The 24,692-nt window shown below is 45.1% G+C and overlaps 2 protein-coding genes across 3 annotated transcripts in view; both read right to left on the bottom strand.

Moving 5' to 3' along the window:
- Positions 1–24,692, bottom strand: part of LOC121645098 (zinc finger protein 420-like) — a 1,096,702-nt gene that overhangs the window by 182,646 nt on the left and 889,364 nt on the right. The window lies entirely within an intron of this gene.
- smg7 (SMG7 nonsense mediated mRNA decay factor) lies at positions 1,675–24,327 on the bottom strand. Of its 2 annotated transcripts, XM_041993404.1 has the most exons (23): positions 24,199–24,327; positions 23,412–23,443; positions 21,313–21,430; positions 20,807–20,939; positions 20,547–20,718; positions 19,960–20,031; positions 19,644–19,794; positions 18,356–18,491; positions 18,109–18,271; positions 15,197–15,356; positions 15,049–15,119; positions 13,207–13,267; positions 13,002–13,121; positions 11,228–11,648; positions 11,012–11,153; positions 10,573–10,934; positions 10,138–10,476; positions 7,108–7,257; positions 6,650–6,736; positions 6,318–6,468; positions 6,061–6,231; positions 4,387–4,547; positions 1,675–4,196 (listed from the first exon to the last, which is right to left on the bottom strand). In XM_041993404.1, the coding sequence occupies exons 1-23, from the start codon at positions 24,222–24,224 to the stop codon at positions 4,083–4,085; spliced, it is 3,513 nt and encodes a 1,170-aa protein (XP_041849338.1). In that variant the 5' UTR covers positions 24,225–24,327; the 3' UTR covers positions 1,675–4,082. The 2 variants fall into 2 exon arrangements, with proteins under 2 accessions (XP_041849338.1, XP_041849340.1); XM_041993406.1 differs by lacking the exon at positions 7,108–7,257.

The following is a 24,692-nucleotide window of genomic DNA, read 5'->3' as shown; positions in this document are numbered from 1 at the left end:
CCCTTCATAAACTCCACTGGATGTTCCTGCCAGGTGTAGAAACCTTTCTGCTGTTTGGGTTTAAGTGCACGTCTTGATGATGATGTGGACTCAAGGTCCCACAAACTGTAAAATGCAGCATTATTTGATCCAGAATGCCAGGAGACCAATTTCCAGCCGGTGCGTGTGCACCGCAGTTATTCACGGTCGTTTTAGTCGGTGGTTTGGTTCCCACCGGGCGCCACGGCGCGGGTCAGTAGCCTCCCAGAGGCATCGTGATGAGAACTCGTGAGGAGAAGCCTGAACCTTTCGATGAGGGACTCAGACGTAGTAAAGCCTTGTTGAGCCATGAGGACTCACAGGTGAGACGTCGTCATGGGAAACAGAGCTGGAAACGGACCTGAGGGCCTCGGACCAGTTTCCCCAAGAGGAAAGACTGTCAGCTGTTACAAGAATGTAAACTGGTCAATTTTTAAAGTTCCTGCTGTCATGACATATTTCAGCTTTAATTCTGATCAGTGAGCAACGTGTCCAAACAACATATTTCTGAGTAAAACAGGTTTTTGATGCTGGTTAAGTTTCTGCGCTCATCATTTTAAAGGCTGAATAATTTAAAATGTTCTCATTTGCTGTGAGGGATAAAAGGAAGCTTCCCTATAAACAATCTGTCTTTAAGGTTTTCTCCTTCAAAATAAGAGTTCCGTACCGGAATAACTTGGGTGCACCGTGTTGCTCTACCGTGTTGCTCTTCCCTACTTCCTGGTTCCTTAACCAATCATATGCGACTCCCCACGGTTGCCTAACAACAAGGCAGCGTCTGGTATTTTATGTCGGTAAAAAAAGCAGCAGCCTGCAGGTATTGAAGCTGGTAAAAGAAGCGACCAGAAATAGTTTCAGAGAAACCTAAAAAGCCTCAGCATCCTGCTAAAAAAGCAAACGACCAAAAACGAATAAAATGAGGATCAATAATAGAGAATCTTTCGTAAGGTGGAGAAGTCTGAGCTGGCAAAGTTTCTTCTCGACAGGTACGCACCGGAATTCCACTTAAATTAACCGAAAAGCTTTTCTTGATTTGCAAAGATTTTAGTCTAATTTATTTCTCAGCGTCATTAATTGGTGTGACTGTATGGATTTATTAGTGGAGTAAATTACTTTACAACAAATGTAATGATTTTTGGGCCAAATGAATGGTGTTTGTCCTTATAAACTTATTATCAAATTAATTTATGAAGTGAGACTGAGGGAAAACAGCCGCTGTGTGGCATTTGAATTAATGTAGCTTCTGTTTAAACTCCCCGAGGGGGAACGAGAAACGCTCTCCGTGTTTTTCTCTTTCGACTGCAGTTCTGATTTGAACCACTAGGTGTCAGTGTCACTTATTTTGCCTTTAAAGAATCAGGATCATGACAACTTTCCATCCAGCAGGAACGACACACGAAGCCATCACATTCAGGAACAGCCGGAATTTGAGTTTGATCCTGAATCACAGAAGTTTCTCCTCATCTTCAATTCTTAAAAAGCGTCAGGTTTTTACATGAAACTGGGGAGAAAAGAGCTTTGTTGACCTTGCTGATGTTCAGCTGACTGTCCTATCGGCCACAAGTCAGAAACCAACCCGTTTTCACCAGCTGTTACCGGAAAACGAGGCTTTCCTGTCAGCGCTGTAATGAGGGAAAGAACACAGTGGACACGGTGTGAAGGGAGAACATCGCTGACATTTATTTAAAGGCTGATTCCACCAGTTCTCAAAGTCTACAGACAAACACAAGTCAAAGCTCAGACCACAAGGACCGCCGCCCTGAAACCTCCCAACCATCTCAGAGTGGAATGTCTTCGACAGATCCCAGAACATTTAGTTCCTCACCTAAAACCCCAACCAGCTCCGGTTCCGGCCCTCGTGGTGAGCCTCCAACATGGAAGCAAACAGGACTTCTCTCCTTCATGCTTCTGGCCTGAACTCATCCTCACATTCAGAAAGATTTCATCTTTATTATTTTCAAATACATTTTGTAAATGCAACATGAAAAGCACAATCACAGAAAATAGACACGTCTCTCTAAAGTTAATAAAACACCGAGCCAGGAAATAAAACCTCCTCAGAACCGTTGCTGCCATCTGCTGGTCGGATCCGGAAGCTCTGCCGTCCGAACCGTCCTCCTGCTGATTGCCGGGAAAACCACAGAAATAAAAGGCCGAACCTGAAGCCCGCCTCCACCACCAGAACCTCTGGACTTCATCACGAACCAGAACCTTCAGCAGCTCAAATCCAAAGAAACGGCATCGACTGACGGAGCGACGCATCCATCATCTTTTTTTTCTTTCGTTCATGTCGGTTTCTTTTTTTCACGTGAGAGTGAATTTTTTTTGTGTGAAACGCTGAAATATTGATCAGAAAACGATCAGCAGATGAAATGATGAGATTTAGTTTCAGGTCTGAACAGAACCGGATCAGAAATGGCTGCCAGATTCAGCTGTCCGTGTTTTTATTGTCGAGTTTTCCAAACTTTTTTTTTTTTAGGTGAATATTTACATCGTCGACTTTCTGATTTTCAGTAAATTTATCAACTGAAGTTAAAAAGAAAAAAAAAAACTCTCTGGGCTGCCAACCCATCGATGTCACAGAATCACCTAAACTCCAAGACCCAGACCTGGCCCAGGACCGGTCCACAGCAGCAACTGGACTCTATGGCTGGGGTTGCCATGACAACAATCAGATCGTTAAGCCGACAGAAGGATCTGATTGGCAGTTATACGTATTACTTTTTCACCAGAGACGGCACCGTTCTTGTGCCGGTCTGGTTCGCTCCATGCAGGTGAATAAAAACAGGTCCGGTTTGGTTCTGGGCCATAAAGTTTAGGTTCATTCTAGGTTCAGGTCTTTAGGTCCGTGTGGAACTCCGGCATGAATAGTGACCAATCGCTGTTTGTTTTCCTGATGAAAGGTAAACAGGAAGCAGCAGGACCCGGCGCTCCAGTTCAGGTTTCTAGGTTTCTGGGCTTCGGGTAAATAAAAGCGGAGGTTTGAGGCCTCGTTAAAACCCATTCGGGCCGAGCTGCCGGAACAGAGCTGCTTCAAACTGGTAAAAAAAAGGCAAGAGATGAAGAAAAGCGAGTAAATGCAGGTTAAATAAGCGAGCAGGAAGAAGAGTCCGGCAGTTATGCAGGACGCTAACAGATAAACCTGTCGTCGCCTCCAACGGCGAGAAGCTAAAACTGCTACGAACAAATCACAAAATACACTTTTTTTCTTTGTTAATATCTGTGATCTCTTGAAGCTAACTGTGATGCTACCCCATCATCATCATCATCATCAGGGTGTGTTGTCCTTAGCCCCTCCCCCCAGTCCCGACGCTCCCCGGCATCATGAAGCCGGACCGCCATCGGGTTTTTCCTTCAGAGCGAGCTGGCGGTCAAACGGCAGATGTGACAGCGTCCAGTCCCGATCAGACCCGGCTAAGAGACGAGTCCAACTACGACTATCTGTTTACGTAAATATTTATATCGCTGCAACCTTCATCCTTCAGCTCCTCCTCCCCCTCCTCAGTGATGAAAATGAAGAGATCAGAAAGTCCGGTCTGTTATTTTGCACCCCCCCACGTGTCACCTGACCTCCCCCTGAACCCAACCACCACACTGTCCTCGCCCTCCTACAGTTTCCACGTTCAGTCTGCGGCGGTGGAAACGCTAAAAACCGGCGCTCCGCCAGAACCGAGCAGACGGGTCGATTACTTCTAAACAGGATGACGGGGGGTGGGTGCAGATGTGGCGTCCGTCAAAAATCACGGGATTGTTGTGGTGAGGGTGGGGGTGTGTTCCTCAAAGTTCAGATGTGCGCGGGTTGAAGGAAACCCTGCGGCAGCGTGGCGCCGCGATTAAAGAGATCCCACGCCCTCCGATCCAGGAGGGGGTCACCTCTCCTCGAACAGCCGAGGGGGGTGGGGTGGTGATTCAGCCTCGTCAGGGGGTCGTGTAGCCTCCCCAGCCTCCACCGCTTCTCGTCGGTTTAATTCCTTTTTAAGTGAAGCTCGTCTTCGCCAAACTTCGTTTTTTTTCCCTCTGTTTCTCCTTGTGGTCTGGACATAAAGCGCCACCTCGGCTGGCGTTCAGTGGGGTGGGTTCATGGCGCCGTGACCTCGCTGCTGCTTCTGCTTCTGCTGCAGGAGGAGCTGCTCCAGCGCCGACGGGCCCGGCTGCATCATGGAGCTGGACCAGATGGACTGTGGAGGACAGGACAGGACGTTAGCAGGAGGAAGAGGAAGGTCAGGATGAAGATGAAACTGAAAACAACTGATCACTTCACGATGCTGGACTAATCACACCAGTTTTTTGGAGACTGAAGTGAATTATGTAATCAGTGAGAAGAGAAACTGGGTGAGAAAATAAAAGTCTGACGGGTCTGTTTTGGACCTTGAGGCTGTCGAGCAGCACGGTGGAGGACGCCTCTTCCATCGGAGACTCCTGATTGGACCAGGAGCTGCCTGTGGACCCGGCCTGGTGCCAGCTAGTGTCGGACGTCGTAGAAGAGGCTGCAGCCGGCAGGTAGTCCAGACCGAAGCCTCCGACTGTTCCTGGAAGGCAACACGAGGACCACATGTTAACACCCGGAACCAGAACTCGGGTCGATGAGTTCTGACGTTAAAGTCGGGCTTCAGGTCATCATGGCGGCTCTGGTTGGAAACCAGATCATTCAAAGCATGAACTGCTGAGTCAGACTCTGGGAGGAAACCAGAGATATTTACATTTCTCACTTTAATCTGTTTATTTCATTTCATTCATTTAAGTCATTTTATTTAGTTATTGTATTTATTTATTTACATTTTACTTTTATTATTTATCTATTTTTCTTGGTATATTCAATTCATTTTAGTCTGATACTGATTTATCACCAACCAGCAGATTATTTATTTTTATTCTAATTTAATCTCATTTTATCTTCCAGACAGATTTATAACCACATGAATTTTTAAGGTTTTATTTCTTCACCTTCATCCCCTGAATGTTCAGAATACAAATATTTCCGTACATCGGAGATGGGGTGTATTTCTTTAATACAATCACATTTTACAGTAACTTTCTACGTTCAGTTTGTATGAAAAGTTCATATAAATAAAACAGATTCAACCTGAACTAAATCTGATGAATAAATGAAGTACCAACACACCCCTGCTCTGAAACCAGAACCACATGGACCTCGTCTTCATGCTGTTCATCATACATGTGCACGGGGCCGTGCACGTGCCATGTACTGGATCTTTAAGCTGGACCAGGCAGAAATTCGACCGTAAATCTGATTTAGGGTCTCGTCAGTCTAAACAATCCCAGATCTGGTTCTGGCAGTAAACCCTTACAGGTCCAGGTCCAGCACTAGTCCTGATATGAGTTTATTTTCAACCAGACGTCACACAACAAGGTCATTTCAGATTAAAGGAAGCACGTTAATCCCGTTTACACACCTGCAAACTCAAAGCATGGAAAAGGTGCCAAACTAAACCCATTTAGAGGGTTTAGGGTTACCTTAAAATCAGATTCTATGGAGGCGGTGGAGAAACCCTTACCAAAACCAGTCGCTTCGAACTGGGTGCCAGTGCAGCTAACGTTAGCACACTGTTCTGTGACGTTAGCTGAAGCGCTAAGCAGACGAACTTTCCATTATAAAGTTGAACGTGCAGGAAAAGGTGATGTCAGTGGAGGTTTTCCCTCCTGGTTCTGGTTCTGATGGAGGTTTTCCCTCCTGGTTCTGGTTCTGATGGAGGTTTTCCCTCCTGGTTCTGGTTCTGATGGAGGTTTTCCCTCCTGGTTCTGGTTCTGATGGAGGTTTTCCCTCCTGGTTCAGGAGGAGGATTGAATCAAGAGGATCTGATCTAATCCGTTGGTTTCCTTAGCTCGTCATTGTTTTAAAAACTGGTTTTTATGAACAGTTCTTATAAACTGGTCTGATCTGGATCATAATGAATTGGACCGAGCTGGACTGTGTCTTTATACGTGACCTCAGATGACCTTGTTGTAACCTGGAGCTGATTCTTTAAATAGTTTTTTTTAGTCGGACTAAAAACCTGAACCAGTCCAGAACCCGGGACTCACCCATCTTGTCGGCCTTCCAGCGGTCCATCACCCTGCGGTCCCGGCTATCCGGGGTGCCGATGGGTCCAAAGTTGGAGAAGGGCATGGCTCCGTGGTTGTGTGTCGGGGGAGAGGAGGGCAGGCTGCTGGGGTTGGAGGAGTGAGGGGATTGGCTGGCTGGGGTAGAGTGGTCTGCCAATCAGAAAGCAGCTTACATCAGAGACACATTTCATTGGCCGAATCAAATAAACCCCCGAACCTATCCGGCTGCGACATACCTGAGCTGGCAGGGAGGGAGGGGGACCACGGAGTCCCCTCGAACAGAGAGTAGAGGGACGGCTCCTGCTGCATCATGGGAGTGTCGGGCTTGGAGCTGGGAGGAAGGTTTTTCCCGTACGCCTGGCTGAAGATGCTGTTCTGGTTGAACTCCTGAACACAAACATAGTTCTGATCAATCGATCAGACACCACATGACTGCATCCCCGTCCGAACTGAACCTACTTTCCCTCCGACATCAAATCTTTTTGGTTTTACTGGATCTGAGTGAAGTCGACGTCACTCAGCCGGAAAATGTCAGGGAGCAACAACGTGAGAGAGGAAGGTGACTCACCTGCATGGGGAAGCCAGGTACAGGCAGCAGAGAAGAGGATTGGCCGACGACTTCTGGCCCGCTCTCCATCCGGTTCTGGTTGGACAGCTGCAGAGATGAAGGACATCAGATCAGAAGGTTTACGGACCGGTCTGACGTCAGCTTTCTGCATCTGACTCAAATATTAACTCAGACATCAACTGGTTTCCTTGTTTTAGCTCCTTCATGTCTCCAGATTCTTTTGTATGAGCTGAGATGAAGCCGATGTTCCTCTGACTCTACCTGCATCACTCTATTCTCCCCGATTAGCATTTTACTTAAGGTAAAAAAACATCTGTGATTTAACCTTGAATTAAAGTCATGATGAGTCTGAATGAGCATTTTTATCTGAGCAGCACCACTGAAGAGATGCAGAGGGATGGGAAGGGTGTGGCGTGGGGCTGGGATGAAGGGAGGTGGAGGAAGACGGGGCTACATACAAACAGATTTGGTCCAGGAGCAGAGCTAAGAGGGCCAGCCAAGGCCTGGAAGAAATCAGGAGGCTTAGCAAAGACCAGCTCCTCCTCCTCCTCAAAATCTGCTAGAGTTTTTAACAGGTCAGGAGGTAGAAGAGGCGAGCTCTTGTTGTCCTAGTGAGAGATGAAGCGAGGAGAGGAAGAGCAAGAAGAAAAAAGAGGGGAGGAAGGAGAAAAATAGAAAAAAAGAAAGAAGGCAAGCCAGTGAGACAGAGGTGGAAAGAAGGAAAGTTACACTGAAAGCTACAAAACAAAGCTGAGCAGGAGAGACCAGTTTCTGAACCTAGACCAGGAAAGACGACATAGGTCCTGAAATGTTCTAAGTCTGAGTGGACCCGTGCAACGACAGGAACCAGAAACCAGACCAGAGATCTGCAGCCCAGGATCTGGTCTCAGGAAGGTTCTGAACTGTCTGGCTGAAACTGTAGCCATGTTTACATGGAAACAAATATTCTTGATCAGAATAAAAACGTTTCACGTGAACAAACTGATGGGAAAATTCTGATCCGATCACAGTCAATACGATCAATATTTAATTCTGGTCAAGACATGTGAGGTACGCCGACTGTTGCTCTGAGCGGTGAAACACAGTTATCCTGATAGCACATGCCTGTTATATCATCTGTACGTCATGTGATCTTCTAAATATGTTGGTATTGCACCGTTCGCTTTAATCAATAGTTTATTTATGGCGTTTGATTTCTGACAAACAAAAATAAAAACAACCCTCACACACAGAGCCGTGTTTGTTTTACATCAGAAATAACTTTTCCTTCTTCTCCACGTCATCAGAACAACCTTCTCCAGAGTCAATGTCAACATTATAGATCTGATCGGAACATGTACACACGTAAACATGTATACACGTAAACATGTACACACGTAAACATGGAAACACGTAAACATGTATACACGTAGACATGGAAACACGTAAACATGTATAGACATAAACACGTACACACGTAAACACGTACACACAGAAACACGTGAACATGGAAACACGTAAACACGTACACACGTAAACATGTACACACGGAAACACGCAAACATGGACACACGTAAACATGTACACACGTAAACATGTACACGTACACACGTAAACATGTACACACGGAAACACGCAAACATGGACACACGTAAACATGTACACACGTAAACATGTACACGTAAACATGTACACACGTAAACATGGAAACACGTAAACATTGCTTTTACTTAGTTTTATTTGTTTTTTTTAATCTCTGTATTACTGTTATTCAATGTTTTATCTTATTGTTAAGCACTTTGTGATTTTATCTTGAAAGGTGCTATATAAATAAACATTTACTTACTTACGTAAACACGTAGACATGTATACACGTAAACATGTATACATGTAAACATGTACACACGTAAACATTGCTTTTACTTAGTTTTATTTGTTTTTATTATCTCTGTATTACTGTTATTCAATGTTTTATCTTATTGTTAAGCACTTTGTGATTTTATCTTGAAAGGTGCTATATACATAAACATTTACTTACTTACGTAAACACGTAAACATGTTTACACGTAAACATGTATACACGTAAACATGTACACACGTAAACACGTACACACGGAAACACGTAAACATGGAAACACGTAAACATGGAAACACGTAAACATGTACACATGTAAACATGTACACACGTAAACATGGATACATGTAAACATGGAAACACGTAAACATGTACACACGTAAACACGTACACACGTAAACATGGAAACACGTAAACATGTATACACGTAAACATGTATATACGTAAACATGGAAACACGTAAACATGGAAACACGTAAACATGTATACACGTAAACATGGAAACACGTAAACATGGAAACACGTAAACATTGCTTTTACTTAGTTTTATTTGTTTTTATTATCTCTGTATTACTGTTATTCAGTGTTTTATCTTATTGTTAAGCACTTTTTGATTTTATCTTGAAAGGTGCTATATAAATAAACATTTACTTACCTACGTAAACACGTAGACATGTATACACGTAAACATGTATACACGTAAACATGTACACACGTAAACATGTACACACGTAAACATGTATACACGTAAACATGGAAACACGTAAACATTGCTTTTACTTAGTTTTATTTGTTTTTATTATCTCTGTATTACTGTTATTCAGTGTTTTATCTTATTGTTAAGCACTTTGTGATTTTATCTTTAAGGTGCTATATAAATAAACATTTACTTACTTACGTAAACACGTAAACATGTAAACACGTGAACATGTATACAAGTAAACATGTAAACACGTAAACATGTATACACGTAAACATGGAAACACGTAAACATGGAAACACGTAAACATGTATACACGTAAACATGGAAACACGTAAACATGGGTACTAAAGAAAATTATTCTGTCCCACAGTTTAAACGACTTATTTATTTTCATCCATCAGCCACGAAAACCTACTTCACGTAGAAACCGGGAGGACGGGACGGGTGGAGCAACGTCTCACCTTCGTTGTTTTTTTCCGTTTACATTTATTTTTAAAACAAAGTCATACGTCAGAACTAATTTGACTTTGCTGAATTGGACCAATCGAATGGCTTCATTTAAACAACCAGAAGACGTCAGGTGAAGAACTCAGGCTGGATTCACACGTTTACTTTGTTCTGTTAGCGTAGCTTTAGCTTCTTTTACCTGAGTCACCGTGCCTGTTCCGGCCCGCCATCAGGTGAATTCCTAACATTTTTCTGCAGTGTCGCCACAGCTGAACATCCTGATAAACTTCTGCTTCCTTCACCTGTCTGTGACCTTTAACCTCTGTAACCATCGCTGGATATGTCTGCCAGGTGGTAAGTTCCACCTTTCTGTCTGATGTTCAGCTTCAGCTTCAACCTGTCTGACTTTATGTGCCGTTACCTGAACTGACCTGTAGGTGGCACTAATCTTAAGTTCTGTGAAGAAAACTAACAAACCATCAGGATTGTCTCCTGTGAGCTGACCTCAAACGGGGGTCCACGGGGCCCCGAGGGGACCTCCTGTTCCGCACAGAGCCCACCAGGTGGAGGTCTCTTCATCCTCTCGGCCATCATGGCCAGGCCGTCCCCCATCCTGTAGGGCGGCTCCCAGTGGAAGTCCTGCATCTTGACATCGGGGAACTTCATCTTCTTGTCCATGCTGGCGAGCTGCTGCTCGTACAGCTTCAGGGGGTCCTGAGTCGTCATGTAGTAGCTCTGCTGCTGCTGCTGGGGCGGCTGCTTCAGGGACATCTGCATGGGCGGGATCTTCTGCAGAGCCGCCTGGGCCTGGTTCCACATCTGGGCCGGCTGGTCCTGGATGTACTGCTCACATCACAAACACAAACATCATCATCTCGTCATCACGGCAGGATGACATCACACAGTAGAAGGTAGGAAGTAGAGGTCATATGATCTGACCTGCTGCAGGCCCGGGTGGTGAGGTGGACTCTTCCCCATCCCGACCTGCTGGCCCGGTTTGGTGGGGGATTGCTGCTGACTCATGGCTTGAACCTGCAGCTGCTGCTGGGCCGGGGATGGGACCTGGGTCATGGTTCCCGGGCCCTGAGGACCCGAGGACCCCGGCGCCGACGGCCTCTGCTGGCTGTAGGGAATGTGGGACTGTTTCCCAGCCTGGACCTGGGTTCCGGCCTGGGTGTGAACGGTCGGCTGAAGGAAAGGTCCGGGAACCGATACTCCGGGGGAAAAGGTGAATCCTGGATTGACCTGGAGCCCTGGGAACGCCACTGGGGGTGGGATCACATAGGCCGAGGGGGGGAAACCTGGAAGGAATCAGTCGGGACCAGAATTTAAAACCAGTCTGTGATGCGGATCAGAACCAGTTTGGGCGTGAACGTACCAGGTCTGCTGGGCAGCGGTGGAAAGGCTCCAGGATGATGGATGGGGATGAACTGGGAGGAGCAGGTGGTCTGAGTCTGAGTGACAGGAGTCTTCTTCACCTCCGACACCGGAGTCTTCCTCAGCTCCGTCTGTGCCTTCACCTGGAGGACAGTGAACGCCTCATCAGCATCACACAAAACCAAATCAGTACCAGACGGAATGTCAGCGTTCCCACCTGTTTCCCAACGTCGGTGGTCTTTTCGTGGCCACTCTTCTTCACCTCGCTCTTCCTCTTCCCGTCCCTCTTCAGCTCTCCTTTCATGAGGACTCCGTTTCCTTTGAAATCCCGCCGCTCCTTGCTGCTGTCTTTCTGGTGGTGGTTCCGACCCGGCTCGCGGCTCTGCTCTCTGGGTTTGATGTTCTCCTTAAAGGTGACGACGGGCCGCTCGCTGCCATCAGGCCACGAGCTCTGCGTCTTCCCCGCAGACAGAACCGACTTCAGGCCCGAATTCCCACCGTCGTTCTGTGTCTGCTCGCTGTTGGATGACTCCTGCAGGACCGGCGCCTCCTTCTCCTGCGGCTCCTCGATGGCCTGCTCTGGAATGTCACTGATGAAGAGGAGGAGGCCTTCCTCGCTCACTCTGCACTGGATTAGCCTGCAGAGACAAGATGGCCATGAAGTTCTGAAGAACCAGAACCAACTTTTGTTTACTTTTATAAAAACTTCAGACCTCAGAGAACACGTCCGGTTCTGTTCCAGCTCTACACTGAACCGCTGGTCCCACTGAAACCACCGGATGCATCTCTACATATATTTGATGTCATTTGGAGCCTTTTGGTCGATTTAGTCATATTTTGGGAAAACCCGTCTTTTTTCAACTGATCCAAACCGGAAGGTAAAAATTAACTGATCAGAAACCCAACAACACCCATTTTAATAGATAACTACAAACTCATCAACATCAGTATTAAAAGGACAGAAAGAAAACATGTTGGGATGAGTCACTATAAATCCCATAAATGAAATAAATTTCCATCAACATTTATTTTAGAAGGAAAATTACCAAAAACAAACAAGAAACTTTGATTCTACATCCCAATGGAAAGATCCTGAAATATCTGAGCTCAGATATCCGATTCAAGCAGGTCTGTGTGAAAGAGGACATGGATCTAAACCTGACAACATAATTTACCCCAGAAATATTCCAACATATTCCCATCACATTTGTCCTATCATGAAGACGCTAAAGCTGGATGTATGCTCTAAAGCTGGATTTCGATGGTTCCCTTCGGAGTCTGCGTGCGGTCAGTTACGACGTAGCTGACGCTGGTGAGTTTGCTGTCGTACTCGAGTGTAGGGGGAACGCGTCGTTTTGGTGTTGTGTTGCAGTTTGTTCTCCTAACATGAAGGTGGCAGCAGGGGTGGTATCGGCCGGTAAACTCAGCAAGTCGGAGTTCTTTTGATGGTTCGCTTCAGCTCCAGTAAGTATTTCCTCATTTAAAACAATGGTGCAGTGTCTTCAGAAGCTTGAGGAAGCAAATGAAGAAATAATTCGATCAGCTGCTCATCAACTTGATCCCCTGGGTGTTGTTTTTAAAAAGCTGGTTACCACACAAATTCAGTGAGAAGATCCAGAAATCTGGAAACACATGATCCCAAACTGACCAATCATAAGGGAGTACTTCTGCCTAACCGTCTGCATAGCAGGGGTGAACGTTAGGTCTGGAAGAGGTGCACGTCGAGCCTCTGCGAAGCTACGCGGCGCCTAAAATGGTGACGGCGTAACCGACTTCACGCAGACGCTGCGCCAGTATAAATCAAGCTTAATACTGTAGTTTCATTCAGACATCTTATGAAGAATCAAAATGATAAAGAATTTTAGATTTCTGTCTCTTTCCCAGAAGAAAAGACTTTTAACTGGACCACATGTTCTCGCTACAAAAAAGAGAAAAGGACCAGACAGGAACCTGATCATCTCTCTGAGCTGATCTCTGTAACCAACACTCACCCCGACTGGTTGTCAGCCACCCATTTACCCAGACTGATGAGCCGCTGGTGTCGAGCGTGCACCGGCAGGCCGTCCCTGTCCACCAGGATCCCCTGATGGCCTTTTGTGAAGTCCAGACACCTGAAACACCAACAGACATCCCAACATCAACCATGACTGAACCATGACTCAGAACACCTCAGAGCGAACCGGAGCGGGTCAGCACCTCAGAGCGGGCCGGAGAGCCAAGAAACCCTGGAGCTCAAACTCCTCCGGCAGGGGCATCGCTGTGGAGAAAACAAACAGACCTTCAACTGCTGCAATCCAGCAAACGCACAAACATGTTGCTTAGTGCCCATCTACAAACCATGGCACAGAGAAACACGTGACCTCTGTAAAGCTAACAGTCAGTAAAGCTAACAGAGTTGGTAAAGCTAACAGAGCCTGTAAAGCTAACAGAGTCAGTAAAGCTAACAGAGTCAGTAAAGCTAACAGAGCCTGTAAAGCTAACAGAGTCAGTAAAGCTAACAGAGTCTGTTACACTAACAGAGTCAGTAAAGCTAACAGAGTCTGTAAAGCTAACAGAGTCAGTAAAGCTAACAGAGTCAGTAAAGCTAACAGAGTCGGGAAAGCTAACAGAGTCAGTAAAGCTAACAGAGTCTGTAAAGCTAACAGAGTCAGTAAAGCTAACAGAGTCAGTAAAGCTAACAGAGTCAGTAAAGCTAACAGAGTCAGTAACACTAACAGAGTCAGTAAAGCTAACAGAGTCTGTAAAGCTAACAGAGTCTGTAAAGCTAACAGAGTCAGTAACACTAACAGAGTCAGTAAAGCTAACAGAGTCAGTAAAGCTAACAGAGTCTGTAAAGCTAACAGAGTCTGTAAAGCTAACAGAGTCTGTAAAGCTGACAGAGTCAGTAAAGCTAACAGAGTCAGTAAAGCTAACAAAGTCAGTAAAGCTAACAGAGTCTGTAAAGCTAACAGAGTCAGTAAAGCTAACAGAGTCAGTAAAGCTAACAGAGTCTGTAAAGCTAACAGAGTCTGTAAAGCTGACAGAGTCAGTAAAGCTAACAGAGTCAGTAAAGCTAACAAAGTCAGTAAAGCTAACAAAGTCAGTAAAGCTAACAGAGTCTGTAACACTAACAGAGTCTGTAACACTAACAGAGTCGGGAAAGCTAACAGAGTCGGGAAAGCTAACAGAGTCAGTAAAGCTAACAGAGTCTGTAACACTAACAGAGTCAGTAAAGCTAACAGAGTCAGTAAAGCTAACAGAGTCAGTAAAGCTAACAGAGTCTGTAAAGCTAACAGAGTCGGGAAAGCTAACAGAGTCAGTAAAGCTAACAGAGTCGGTAAAGCTAACAGAGTCGGGAAAGCTAACAGAGTCGGGAAAGCTAACAGAGTCGGGAAAGCTAACAGAGTCTGTAAAGCTAACAGAGTCTGTAACGCTAACAGAGTCTGTAACGCTAACAGAGTCAGTAAAGCTAACAGAGTCTGTAAAGCTAACAGAGTCTGTAACGCTAACAGAGTCAGTAAAGCTAACAGAGTCTGTAAAGCTAACAGAGTCTGTAACGCTAACAGAGTCAGTAAAGCTAACAGAGTCAGTAAAGCTAACAGAGTCGGTAAAGCTAACAGAGTCAGTAAAGCTAACAGAGTCAGTAAAGCTAACAGAGTCGGTAAAGCTAACAGAGCCGGGAAAGCTAACAGAGTCAGTAAAGCTAACAGAGTCAGTAAAGCTAACAGAGTCAGTAAAGCTAACAGAGGCTGTAAAGCTAACAGAGTCGGTAAAGCTAACAGAGTCAGTAAAGCTAACAGAGTCAGTAAAGCTAACAGAGTCGGTAAAGCTAACAGAGTCGGTAAAGCTAACAGAGTCAGTAAAGCTAACAGAGTCAGTAAAGCTAACAGAGTCTGTAAAGCTAACAGAGTCGGTAAAGCTAACAGAGTCAGTAAAGCTAACAGAGTCTGTAAAGCTAACAGAGTCGGTAAAGCTAACAGAGTCGGTAAAGCTAACAGAGTCTGTAAAGCTAACAGGGAAAGTGGAGCCTAACAGATTAAGTCTCTGAGGTTTTCCTACCTGAGGGGCTGGACACGTCCTCCTCTTTGGGCTGGAAGCTGTTGAGGATGGACACCAGCCAGGGCCAGACACTACAACACAGACAGAGGAGTCAGAGACGCTACAGCAGCTCCATGCTGGTTAAAGGAGGACAGGAAAAGGAACTTACTACTGTCTCTTCTCCACAGCGGCCTCGTGGAAGATGCTGGGCCTCAGCTTGAGCCAGTCCAGAGACACCTTGATGGCTGGCAGTGGACATTCCCCCATGATCTCCTCACCTCGGTTCTTGTTGAGCAGAACTCGGCTGCACATCACACCCAAGAAGGACACTGTGGAGACGGAGTGATCTCAGACTTCCAGACAGTAATAACTCGGGACACACTCCCAAACATGTTGCCATGGAAACATTGTTTACTCAATAAAAACAACTCAGACTGTCCCTCCTTCCCATTTCCTTCATGTTTTTAGAGGCTGAAGCTGAAAACTGACGATGCAGGCGACATTAATAGACAAGATCTTTATAGACCATTCTCAGCTTTTGTCACTGATCACGTGACTTGCACGTTGGCGACTTTCGTGGGTGGAAAAAGAAAAAGAAAGCAGGCGTACTGCTACCAGCTCTGTTACTACAGCTTTTCACCTCAAATAAATAACTGGACATTCATGCTGTGCCTTTGGATGTTCAACAATCAACATCCCAATAATGTGATTTTATTTTCCAGACTGCCTGCTGACCCTGAACAACGGGCTAAACGGGTTGCTGCCGTCAAACGAGATGGCTGGAAGCCGGTCCCAGCTGTGTAGCAAGCACTTTGTCTGTGGTAAGTTGTGTCAATAAAACGAAATAGTAATAAAATAGGATATTTTACATTGAGATATCCCTAATTTTAACATTGTGTTAACATTATCTATGTCTGCTGTCTACTCTCCTTTCACATGAAGAAGAAACACTTTGTTTGGGGCACCTTCACAGCTGATGGTCTGATTTCCATCCTGCCACCAAATATTTCCTGTTTGTTCCTGGCAAGTTAACAGTTGCTCCATAGCGGGAACTTGCTTTTTGCCACCCATAAACAAACAATGTCACGTCACTGAGAATGATCTATAGCAGAGGTCACTAACAAGTGGACCGCGATCCGGATCCAGACCCAGACCCCGAACCTGTCCCATTTGGACCCGAAGTTAAAATATAGAACATGACGGGGGCTTTTACTTTAACTGACACAACTTTTGTAGTCTTAACGGTAGCGGTAAGGAAACATGCGGACCAATTGCATGTGAGGTAAGCCATCCCATGTGATGCACTCAGCCAATCAGTGTGTGAGGCTCCCGGCACGGCGATACACTGCCAGCTGAATAAAACACAGCAGACGACTGTGCCAGGAAAAGGCAGCAGAGTTGCTAAATCGGCCCGTTATCAGTGACTTTGGGCTTACTGTACAATAAATTAATGTTCACCTTTTATTTGTATTTAGCAAGGTTAAATAACCCTTCAAACAAAGAAATTTGAAATCACCATCGAAGGTCAAATAAAACTTTTACCTTTCTCTTAAGAACGGTGCTTCAACTGGACTTAAAAATAAAAGTGTTCAGAATTACTACAATAAACAGAAAAAAAGTGTGAGCAGCAACTGATGCTTCATCTTCTGACTCGGTATTTTCTATGAGCGGAAACGCTTCAGACGCACTGTAACATAATAAAACTAAATTCTTCAGTCAATATTTTCTTTGTTTTTTAGTTTAATTTTAGTAAATGTAATTTTTTTATTCTATTTTAATTTAAAATGATATTTTAATTATAAATATTTTTGTCCACACTCTTCATTAATAGACATTAATCTCTGACGGTAAGCCAGCGCGGGATCAGCCAGCAGCAGCTTCGTACGTTTCATTTCCAGCCTGGTGATGAAACAGCGTTCATCTCCTGCTCTGGTGCAGCAGCTGCTGCGTGAGGTGAGGGCAGGTCATGTATGAGTGCTTTTGTCCGGAGGTGTCTGCGTACCACCGGATCCTCATTGAGTAAAGTAAAACTATGTTACAGTCCCCAAAAGTCTCCAATAATACCAGAAAAAGCCGCTAGATCTGTCGCTAGTCCCTTTAAAAAAAAAAAAAAAGAGGAGAGTGAAAAACGAACAGGACAAAGTTGCTACGCTGGCGACACTGAGCCAAACCACATGTTTGAGCACTCGTTTTGTAGCGAAAACTAGCAGCGTTGGAGCTTAGCCTAACCTAGCCTAGCCTAGCCTAGCCTAGCCTCTACCTCGCGCTGAGCACAGCCAACTGCTGCTGGGCTTGGTTGGGCTCCATGTCTGTGGGGTACGTCATCACTTACAAAGCCAAGGTGTTGCAGCTCTTTCTGTTCGGCTTGAATCACTGACCGGCTTGAACGCTAGCCAGTGAAACGCTGTAATCATATACTGCAGGTATATCGAAATATCAGAGATGTGTTCAAAACTCATATCACCGTTTTTGAATAAAGTATATTGCGACATATATTGAGTTATTGTCCAGCCCTGTCTGAGTGTAGCTGCTTATCTGGGCTGGTCCTGTTATGAAGCCCTACTGATTCTCTCACAGCTGTCCACAATAAAGTCGTAACTCCTTGGACGCGCAACGGAAAACGTGAAGTCTTTTTTTCATGAGCAGCTGTTTCCTTGGTTACCGGTATGCTCCTACTCACATGCACGATCAACTTCACGTGACAAAGGAACAGTGACAATGACAATAGGAAATTCGTAAAATAATATAATAAGGAGTAGGAAAGAGTGTACTGGAGGGCTCATTATGCTGCCCCTCAAAAACCTCCTTACATGATTTTAATTATCATAATTAAAGTTTTAAAGATCAATTCATTCAGCGTTTTCATTGAACATAAAGACTGTATTTTTATTTATTTATTTATATATATATATATGACCTCTTGAACTTTTAGTTGAATACTCCTGGTCTATAGCGATGCAGGTCCAAGCGTTGTGATGCTACATGGAACCACAGATACTTCCCTCCATGCCCAGAAAGCTCCAGACGTCAAACAGGAGGTGAAAATAAAAGCAGTAAACAGAGTGTGTGTGTGGTTCTTACTGAAGAGGCCGAGCAGCTGGAACCAGCTGACCTGCTGCTCGCTGCTGTAGCTCTGCTCCATGCTGTCGGCCGTCAGGTCTCTGAGGTGGTGCAGCTCAAACAGGTTGATGACGGTGATGTGCACCAGCTGCTGGGAACTGAAGGCTTTCTGTAGGATCAGCCGCTGCAAACACACACACCACAAAGCATGAGCCACCCTGTGCACTCTGAAAACACGTCCCATGTGAGGGTGAAAGCACCATCCTACCTGAAACTGCTCCTCCAGTTTCTCCCTCAGACCGTCCAGCTTGTCCAGACTCTTACACAGGTACACGTGGCCATGAAACTTGATGAAGGCCTTGATGAAATCAGACACGCTCCACCTGGTTTTCACCTCATCACGACTGCAAAAACAGATGGAAGGAGTTTGAAAAATCCCCCAGAGGATCTTCTACAGGTCTACAATCAATCCTGAGAAGCCTCAACACCGCCTTCAAGTTGAGGGACAGGAATCGGCCCTGTCCAGAGCGGCCAGGTCGGTCCTCAAAAGAGACATCAGGGTGGCCAAGGCGGTCTACAAGAGAAGGATTGAGGACGACCCCCTGAAAATGACCCCAGGAGCACGTGGCAGGGATTCAGTCAAATCACCAACTACAGAAGCAGTAATCAGGCGCCTGCTAGGACAGCGTGGCGCTCTGAGAACAATCTCCCACTACAAAAACTACAGAAATCATCCTGGACTTCAGGAAGGACAGAACGGATCAGGCCCCTCTCTACATCAACGTGGACCACGTGGAACAGGTTCACTCCATCTGATTCTTAGGCGTGCAGATCTCTGATGACCTCTCCTGGACTGCCAACACACATCGCAGGCGGTGACGAAAGCCCAGCAGCGACTCCATTTCCCGAGGTGCTCAGCCTGGAGCGAAGCTGCTGGTGTGGTTCTACAGAGCCACCATAGAGTATCCAGATGCACCGCATCACGGCGCGTACGCAGGGAGCTCGGCGGCGGATAGGAAAGCGCTGCACAGAGGGATCAACGCAGCCCAGAGGATCCCAGGCTGCTCTCTGCAAGCTTGGAGGAAATCACCAGCTCTCGCTGCCTCATCACACACTCCTCTCAGCCCAGTTACAACCTGTTTGAGCTGTTACCATGGTGAGGCGCTACAGGCCACACAGAGCCCGGACCAGTAGACTAAGAGACAAGAGCAATAACCACGTTAAACAATTCAAAATCACAGCGATAAGAACGGCTCAACAAAGCCCGTCCTTCTGTTCAATAACTCTCTCCATCTGCATTATTTACTGTTTACATTCTGTTTATTTCCACTGTTCCATTGTATTTATATACTTTTCTATTTTTATGTTCATTTCATATCTTGTAAATATTTTAAAAGGCAACATTTTAAGATGCAGCTGCTCAACTTTGTTGTTACAACAATGATGATAAAGGTGATTCTGATTCTGCTTCATGTCCTCTCAGTCAGACCCTTCAGGCTGACGATGGAGAACACTGAATAAAATCTCTTTGGTGTGTTTGTATCGGGTGGGGTTACCTCTCCAGAGCCTTGGACAGAGCCTTCTGCAGGTTGGTGGAAGCTGCTGGGAACGGGAACTTGACTGCGATGCTGCGGCAGTAGTAGAAAATGGTGGTGAGGTGGTCTCCTTTAGAGGAGGCCAGGATGGCCAGCTGGTTGTAGGGCTGACCTGCAGGAGACGGAGGAACCAGGAAGGTCGAATCACTGCAGGAAACTACAAACATGGCTGCCACTCACTGTCTGATGAAACGGCCTTTAGCTGGGAGAGGTTCTAGAGGTCCACATAAACCTGGTCCAACAGAAGCAGCCAGACCCAGAAACCGGCCGGACTCACCGTTTGATGGAACCAGCTGAGCAGCGTGTCGGTAGTACGACTCGGCCTGGCTGGTCTGGTTCCGATAACGAGCTGAAAACAGAAACACGAAGAAAACGACGTTTAGGTTGTTACGGAGAAAACAGAAATAAAAAGTCTGAAATATAAGAAACTAAATACATTAAAAACAAATACCTACCTAATACAAAGAATGTATAAACATTTTATTTTACTTATTAATAAAATGTACATTAAATATAAAATACAAATAAACAGATTTAAGAAAAACTTAAAAGATAAATAAAATGTGAATAATTAAAAATTTAAAGAATATTTTAAAAATATCAAAAATAAAAAATACACTAAATATATATAATGAAAATTTTATGTAGTAATGAACATTTAAAAATATATTAATATAATAATAATAATAATATATTAAAATAATTAAAATATGTAGAAATAAAGAAACAAATATAAATAAAAAAAGACTTACAAAACAGATTTAATAAAAAATACAGATGTAAAAAAAGATATAATAAATACAAATTTAAATAAATTTCTGGACTAAATAAAGCTTCATTCCAGAACGATGAGCGTCTCCTCACCGATGTCTCCGAGGTGGACGAGGCAGTGCTGGCAGATGTAGGAGCAGGAGCTGGGCTGCGGCGTGACGATGGCGCCGCCGCCGCTCTGCTTGTTGCTGATGATGCCGAGCTGAGACGACCTGACCCGACACGGAAGGTCCACGTTGAACACCGTGCACAGTTCCTGCAGCAGCTGGAAGACAGGAGGACATCTACATCAGTGCCTCACGTACGCAGCGAGACGTCAACCATCACCGTCCTGTCTCAGCTCAGACCCCCACCTGAGTGTAGAAGCCACTTGCTGCCTCCAGAAAGAGCGACAGGTTGGCCTGGACCTCGCTGCGGTTGGGGTTGGCCCGGTTCTTGGCCTGGCTCTGCAGTGTAGTGATCTGGTTCTTAAAGGCATGATTCCACCTGCAGGAGGACAGAGGACAGCGTCAGGAGACGGAGTTCAGTTTATGGATGAAATAAAAACAACCAGACAGTTTCAGAATTCCTGGACGGCTGAGGATCACCGTCCTTTTCCAGAGGCTCAATCTGTGTCTTCATCTTCAACATCTGCTCCAGCTTCACGTTCTGAACGTTCACTGTTCAACTTCTCCAACAACACAGCTGCTCTGCTGCAGGTTTAGTGGTGCAGCAGTGAAAAGTGTCCCCCCCTCAAACAGGTTCCTGCTGCTGTGACCTCTTGTGAGCTTTGTTTTGTGTGTGTGTTTACATGAATAAACCTGCAGAGGAACAGCTGGTGTGTGTGACATGGATCAAAGTGTGATGTGGATCAGCTTACAGGTCTTGCTCCACCTTCTTGTCCAGAGCATACTCCAGGTCCGTGACCAGCATCTTCTGGTACAGGTCCTGCAGGGCCTGCCGAGACGTCCACACCTCTGCTGACCCCAGCTTTGAATCTAAACACACACACACACACACCAGAAATCATCTCAGGACTGAAGGTGGACACAAGAAAGACTCTGATCACAGAGGACATGTTCTCACTCAGCTTCACAACGTGTCCTGAGACACGTTACCATGGTGACAGCTTCACTAAATTAGTTTAATTTTCATCTTAACGTTGAAAACAAAAAAATCGTTTAAAACAGACAAAAACAATCAAAGTGAAAAAGAACAACAAAAAAAAAGGAAAAAAAACATTTAGGAACAAGGAACGATTAAATTCAAATCAGCTTTATTTGCAAAGCGTCAAAATCACAACAAATTCATCTCAGGGCGTTTTTTATGGATTAAATCAACTCGAACAAATTTGTTTTCATCTAATCAGGGTTCAGACAAGCCAGTTCATAAAAAATAGCTAGCCTAGCTACCGAAACCAAGAGTGCATCAATCCGCCATCCTGAGCTCCAAAGTGGAGTTTCCTGCTTTTACATGCGCTCCTGAACATGGACCAAAGTCCTGTGACTGCAGTCCAGCCTGTAAACATGAAGCTGATCAGCAGCATAGCACCACCCGATCAGATGCGTTCACTGTCGGTCTGGACGTTTCACAACATCTCATCACTTCTGTCGTCCCCTTTCAAACCTCTTTGTACATTTGAAAAGATTTTTACATGGATGAGGTCGTGTTTCTCTGACCTGAGAGCTGAACCCGATTTCTCGAGTTGGTTTCTCTCACATTTTGACAGAAAACCAGACGAGGTCTGAAAGCATCTGTTTTTGGACCAAGGTGGGATATTTCAGCAGTCTTTCAGTCCACAAACTGTCCGCAGTCCAAACAGAAAATATTTCTACAATCTGCCAGGAGGTTCAAAACAGGAAGTAAACAATGTGGAACAAAAACAAACTTTATCAGCAGCTGAGATAAACAAACACTTCCTGTATGTTCAACTCAAACCCAGACTCTCCGTCCTCGTGAACTTTGTGACGTTCAGCTGCAGACAGAATGAATGGCTGCTAAGACACGATGCTGAGGAACAGAAATCATCGACCCAGTTTCACTCATCACTTCCTGTCTGTCCGAGTTCTCTCACGTCGAGCTCTTCTCGGCTCTGAATCACCAGACGGAGCAGACGTCAGCCTGCAGACGGCCGATTCAGCATCACCATGGTAACTGATGATGCTGAACTCAGAGCTCATATCAGACATAAAAACTCGACTGAAACATCTAAATGCCGTCAGAAGAAATGTTCCAGGCTGATACCTGCTCAACATTAACTCATTCCTAGGACTACTCTTCTAATTGCTAGATGACTTCTATCCTCTGGTTTTCACTACATTTTTTTTTAGAAGATAAATATTTACATTTCCTACTGTGTGCCAGGTGAATTTACTCTGACACAGTAACACAGATCTTGACTCTGACACTTCTGTAATAATCCCACATGTCTCAGCTTTCTGTAGAGACCAAGAGTCAACATACAGATATACGACTTGTTGGGGAGATTCAGGTGTTTGTACGTCAGAATGGACCTAAAATCAGCCTGTTGGCTTCTGCTGATGAGCTTGTGTAAAACAGCTCAGTTACAGCGACTGAACATCTTCATCCAGAGCCAACACCAGACTTTCAGCTTCAGAAACACCAAAATCTTCCTTAGTTCTCCAGCTCTCATCGAGTCTGGTTTCAGTGCCAGCAAACAGACAGCACAGCTGATTTCCAACAGACGGAAACCTTAAACTAGACCAAGTGAAAAATTAATACCAGCAGGGACCCATAATTTTCATATTTCCACCAGATAAATTCCTCCTCACATTCAGGACCAACCCAAACATCAGAGCTTCTGGTTTGTACTGGAACAAATGAGAGAAACAAACCGGACTCTGATCTGAGATTAACAACCAGCATTTGCTTGTGTGTGATAAACCTGCTCTGCATCCAGCTGATACCTGGACAGGTGTGTGTGTGTGTGTGTTTGAGGAGGTGATGGTGCACACCTACCTGTCATGTCAGCTTTCAGGGCCTCTGCCTGGCTGCTCGGATGTAAACAGAGAACACAGGTTAGACACGACCACCACAGCAACACGCAGCGTGACAACACTTGACCCCAAACATGCTGATGAAACGCGCGCGCGCGTAGCACTTCATCACTGCTCGCCATCCACACAACCCAGCCTCATTCAAACATTTCACTGCCCACACCAATGTCGGCATGAGGGCTCGCACGACTTCCTGAATCACAAAATATAATCAAACAAACAACAACAGGCTAACACTGACTGCAGGTTACTACATCACTACAACTAAACAACACGGTAGAACATTTAAACACACATTTTATTAGCTGCAATAATTCATAAAATAGGCTTGTAAACACCAGTTAACCAAGCTGAGTGTGAATGTGTCAACATCGATGCTAACCTGACATACGCAGAAATATGCTAGCAAGCTACTGCTAACTAGCAATAACACACTGCGTCTGTGTAGCGGTAAACACTAAATGAAAATACAAAACACACACCACATTTGTGTCACCACACAATTTTTATTTAATTATTTATCATGTCTGACAAGGTGTGTGTGATCAGAAGGCGCTCACAGGTATCGATTGTTTGTTGATATGTGAAGCTAGCTAGCGCCAACGATTAGCTAAGGGGGTGGTCCCTGAACCTGTTAGCTCCCATGCTAACAACCGAACAAAACAATACACCTGCGGGCTGAACACGGTCGGTTCCGGGCCAACCAGTACCACAGGAAGGCCGGATAGTGGATACGGTGCCGAGCTTACCGAAGGTACTGGGTGCAGAGGTTCATCCTGTCGGATCGCCAGTCTTTCAGACAACGACTGGTCCCGAAGCTACCGCTTCTCCCGGCGCCATATTGTTCCTGTCTGACCTGCAGGGCCGCGGTGAGGAGAGCGGGAGGCGGGGGAGCCCTAAAGAACACATATTTAATAAAATCACATTATGATTACAATATAAAACAGTAATAAAACTTTTACATCAATAAATATATTCATATTTTTCTGTATTTTTGTCCTGAATTAATAAGGTTAAATTAATTTTTTTAAAACATTTAAATAAAAGTGAATCTTTAAAATGAAATGTTATCACTGCTTTTCAGTCCAGTTCTTGTGTCATTCTTCCTGTTCCCCTTCCATAACCTTTCTGTAGCCCCCTTTCATTTTTAGATGTTTTTCTTTATTTGGTTATCATTTAGGTTGTGTTACAGCTAGTGGCAGGGTTCTCCCTCTTCTTTAAAGAAGCACTACTGAACTGTTTC

This window comes from Melanotaenia boesemani, chromosome 8 (genome assembly GCF_017639745.1).
Source record: "Melanotaenia boesemani isolate fMelBoe1 chromosome 8, fMelBoe1.pri, whole genome shotgun sequence".
NCBI classification, from domain to species: Eukaryota; Metazoa; Chordata; class Actinopteri; order Atheriniformes; family Melanotaeniidae; genus Melanotaenia; species Melanotaenia boesemani.
Note: the sequence above shows the minus strand (reverse complement) of the source record. Positions and strands in the feature narration are given on the sequence as shown.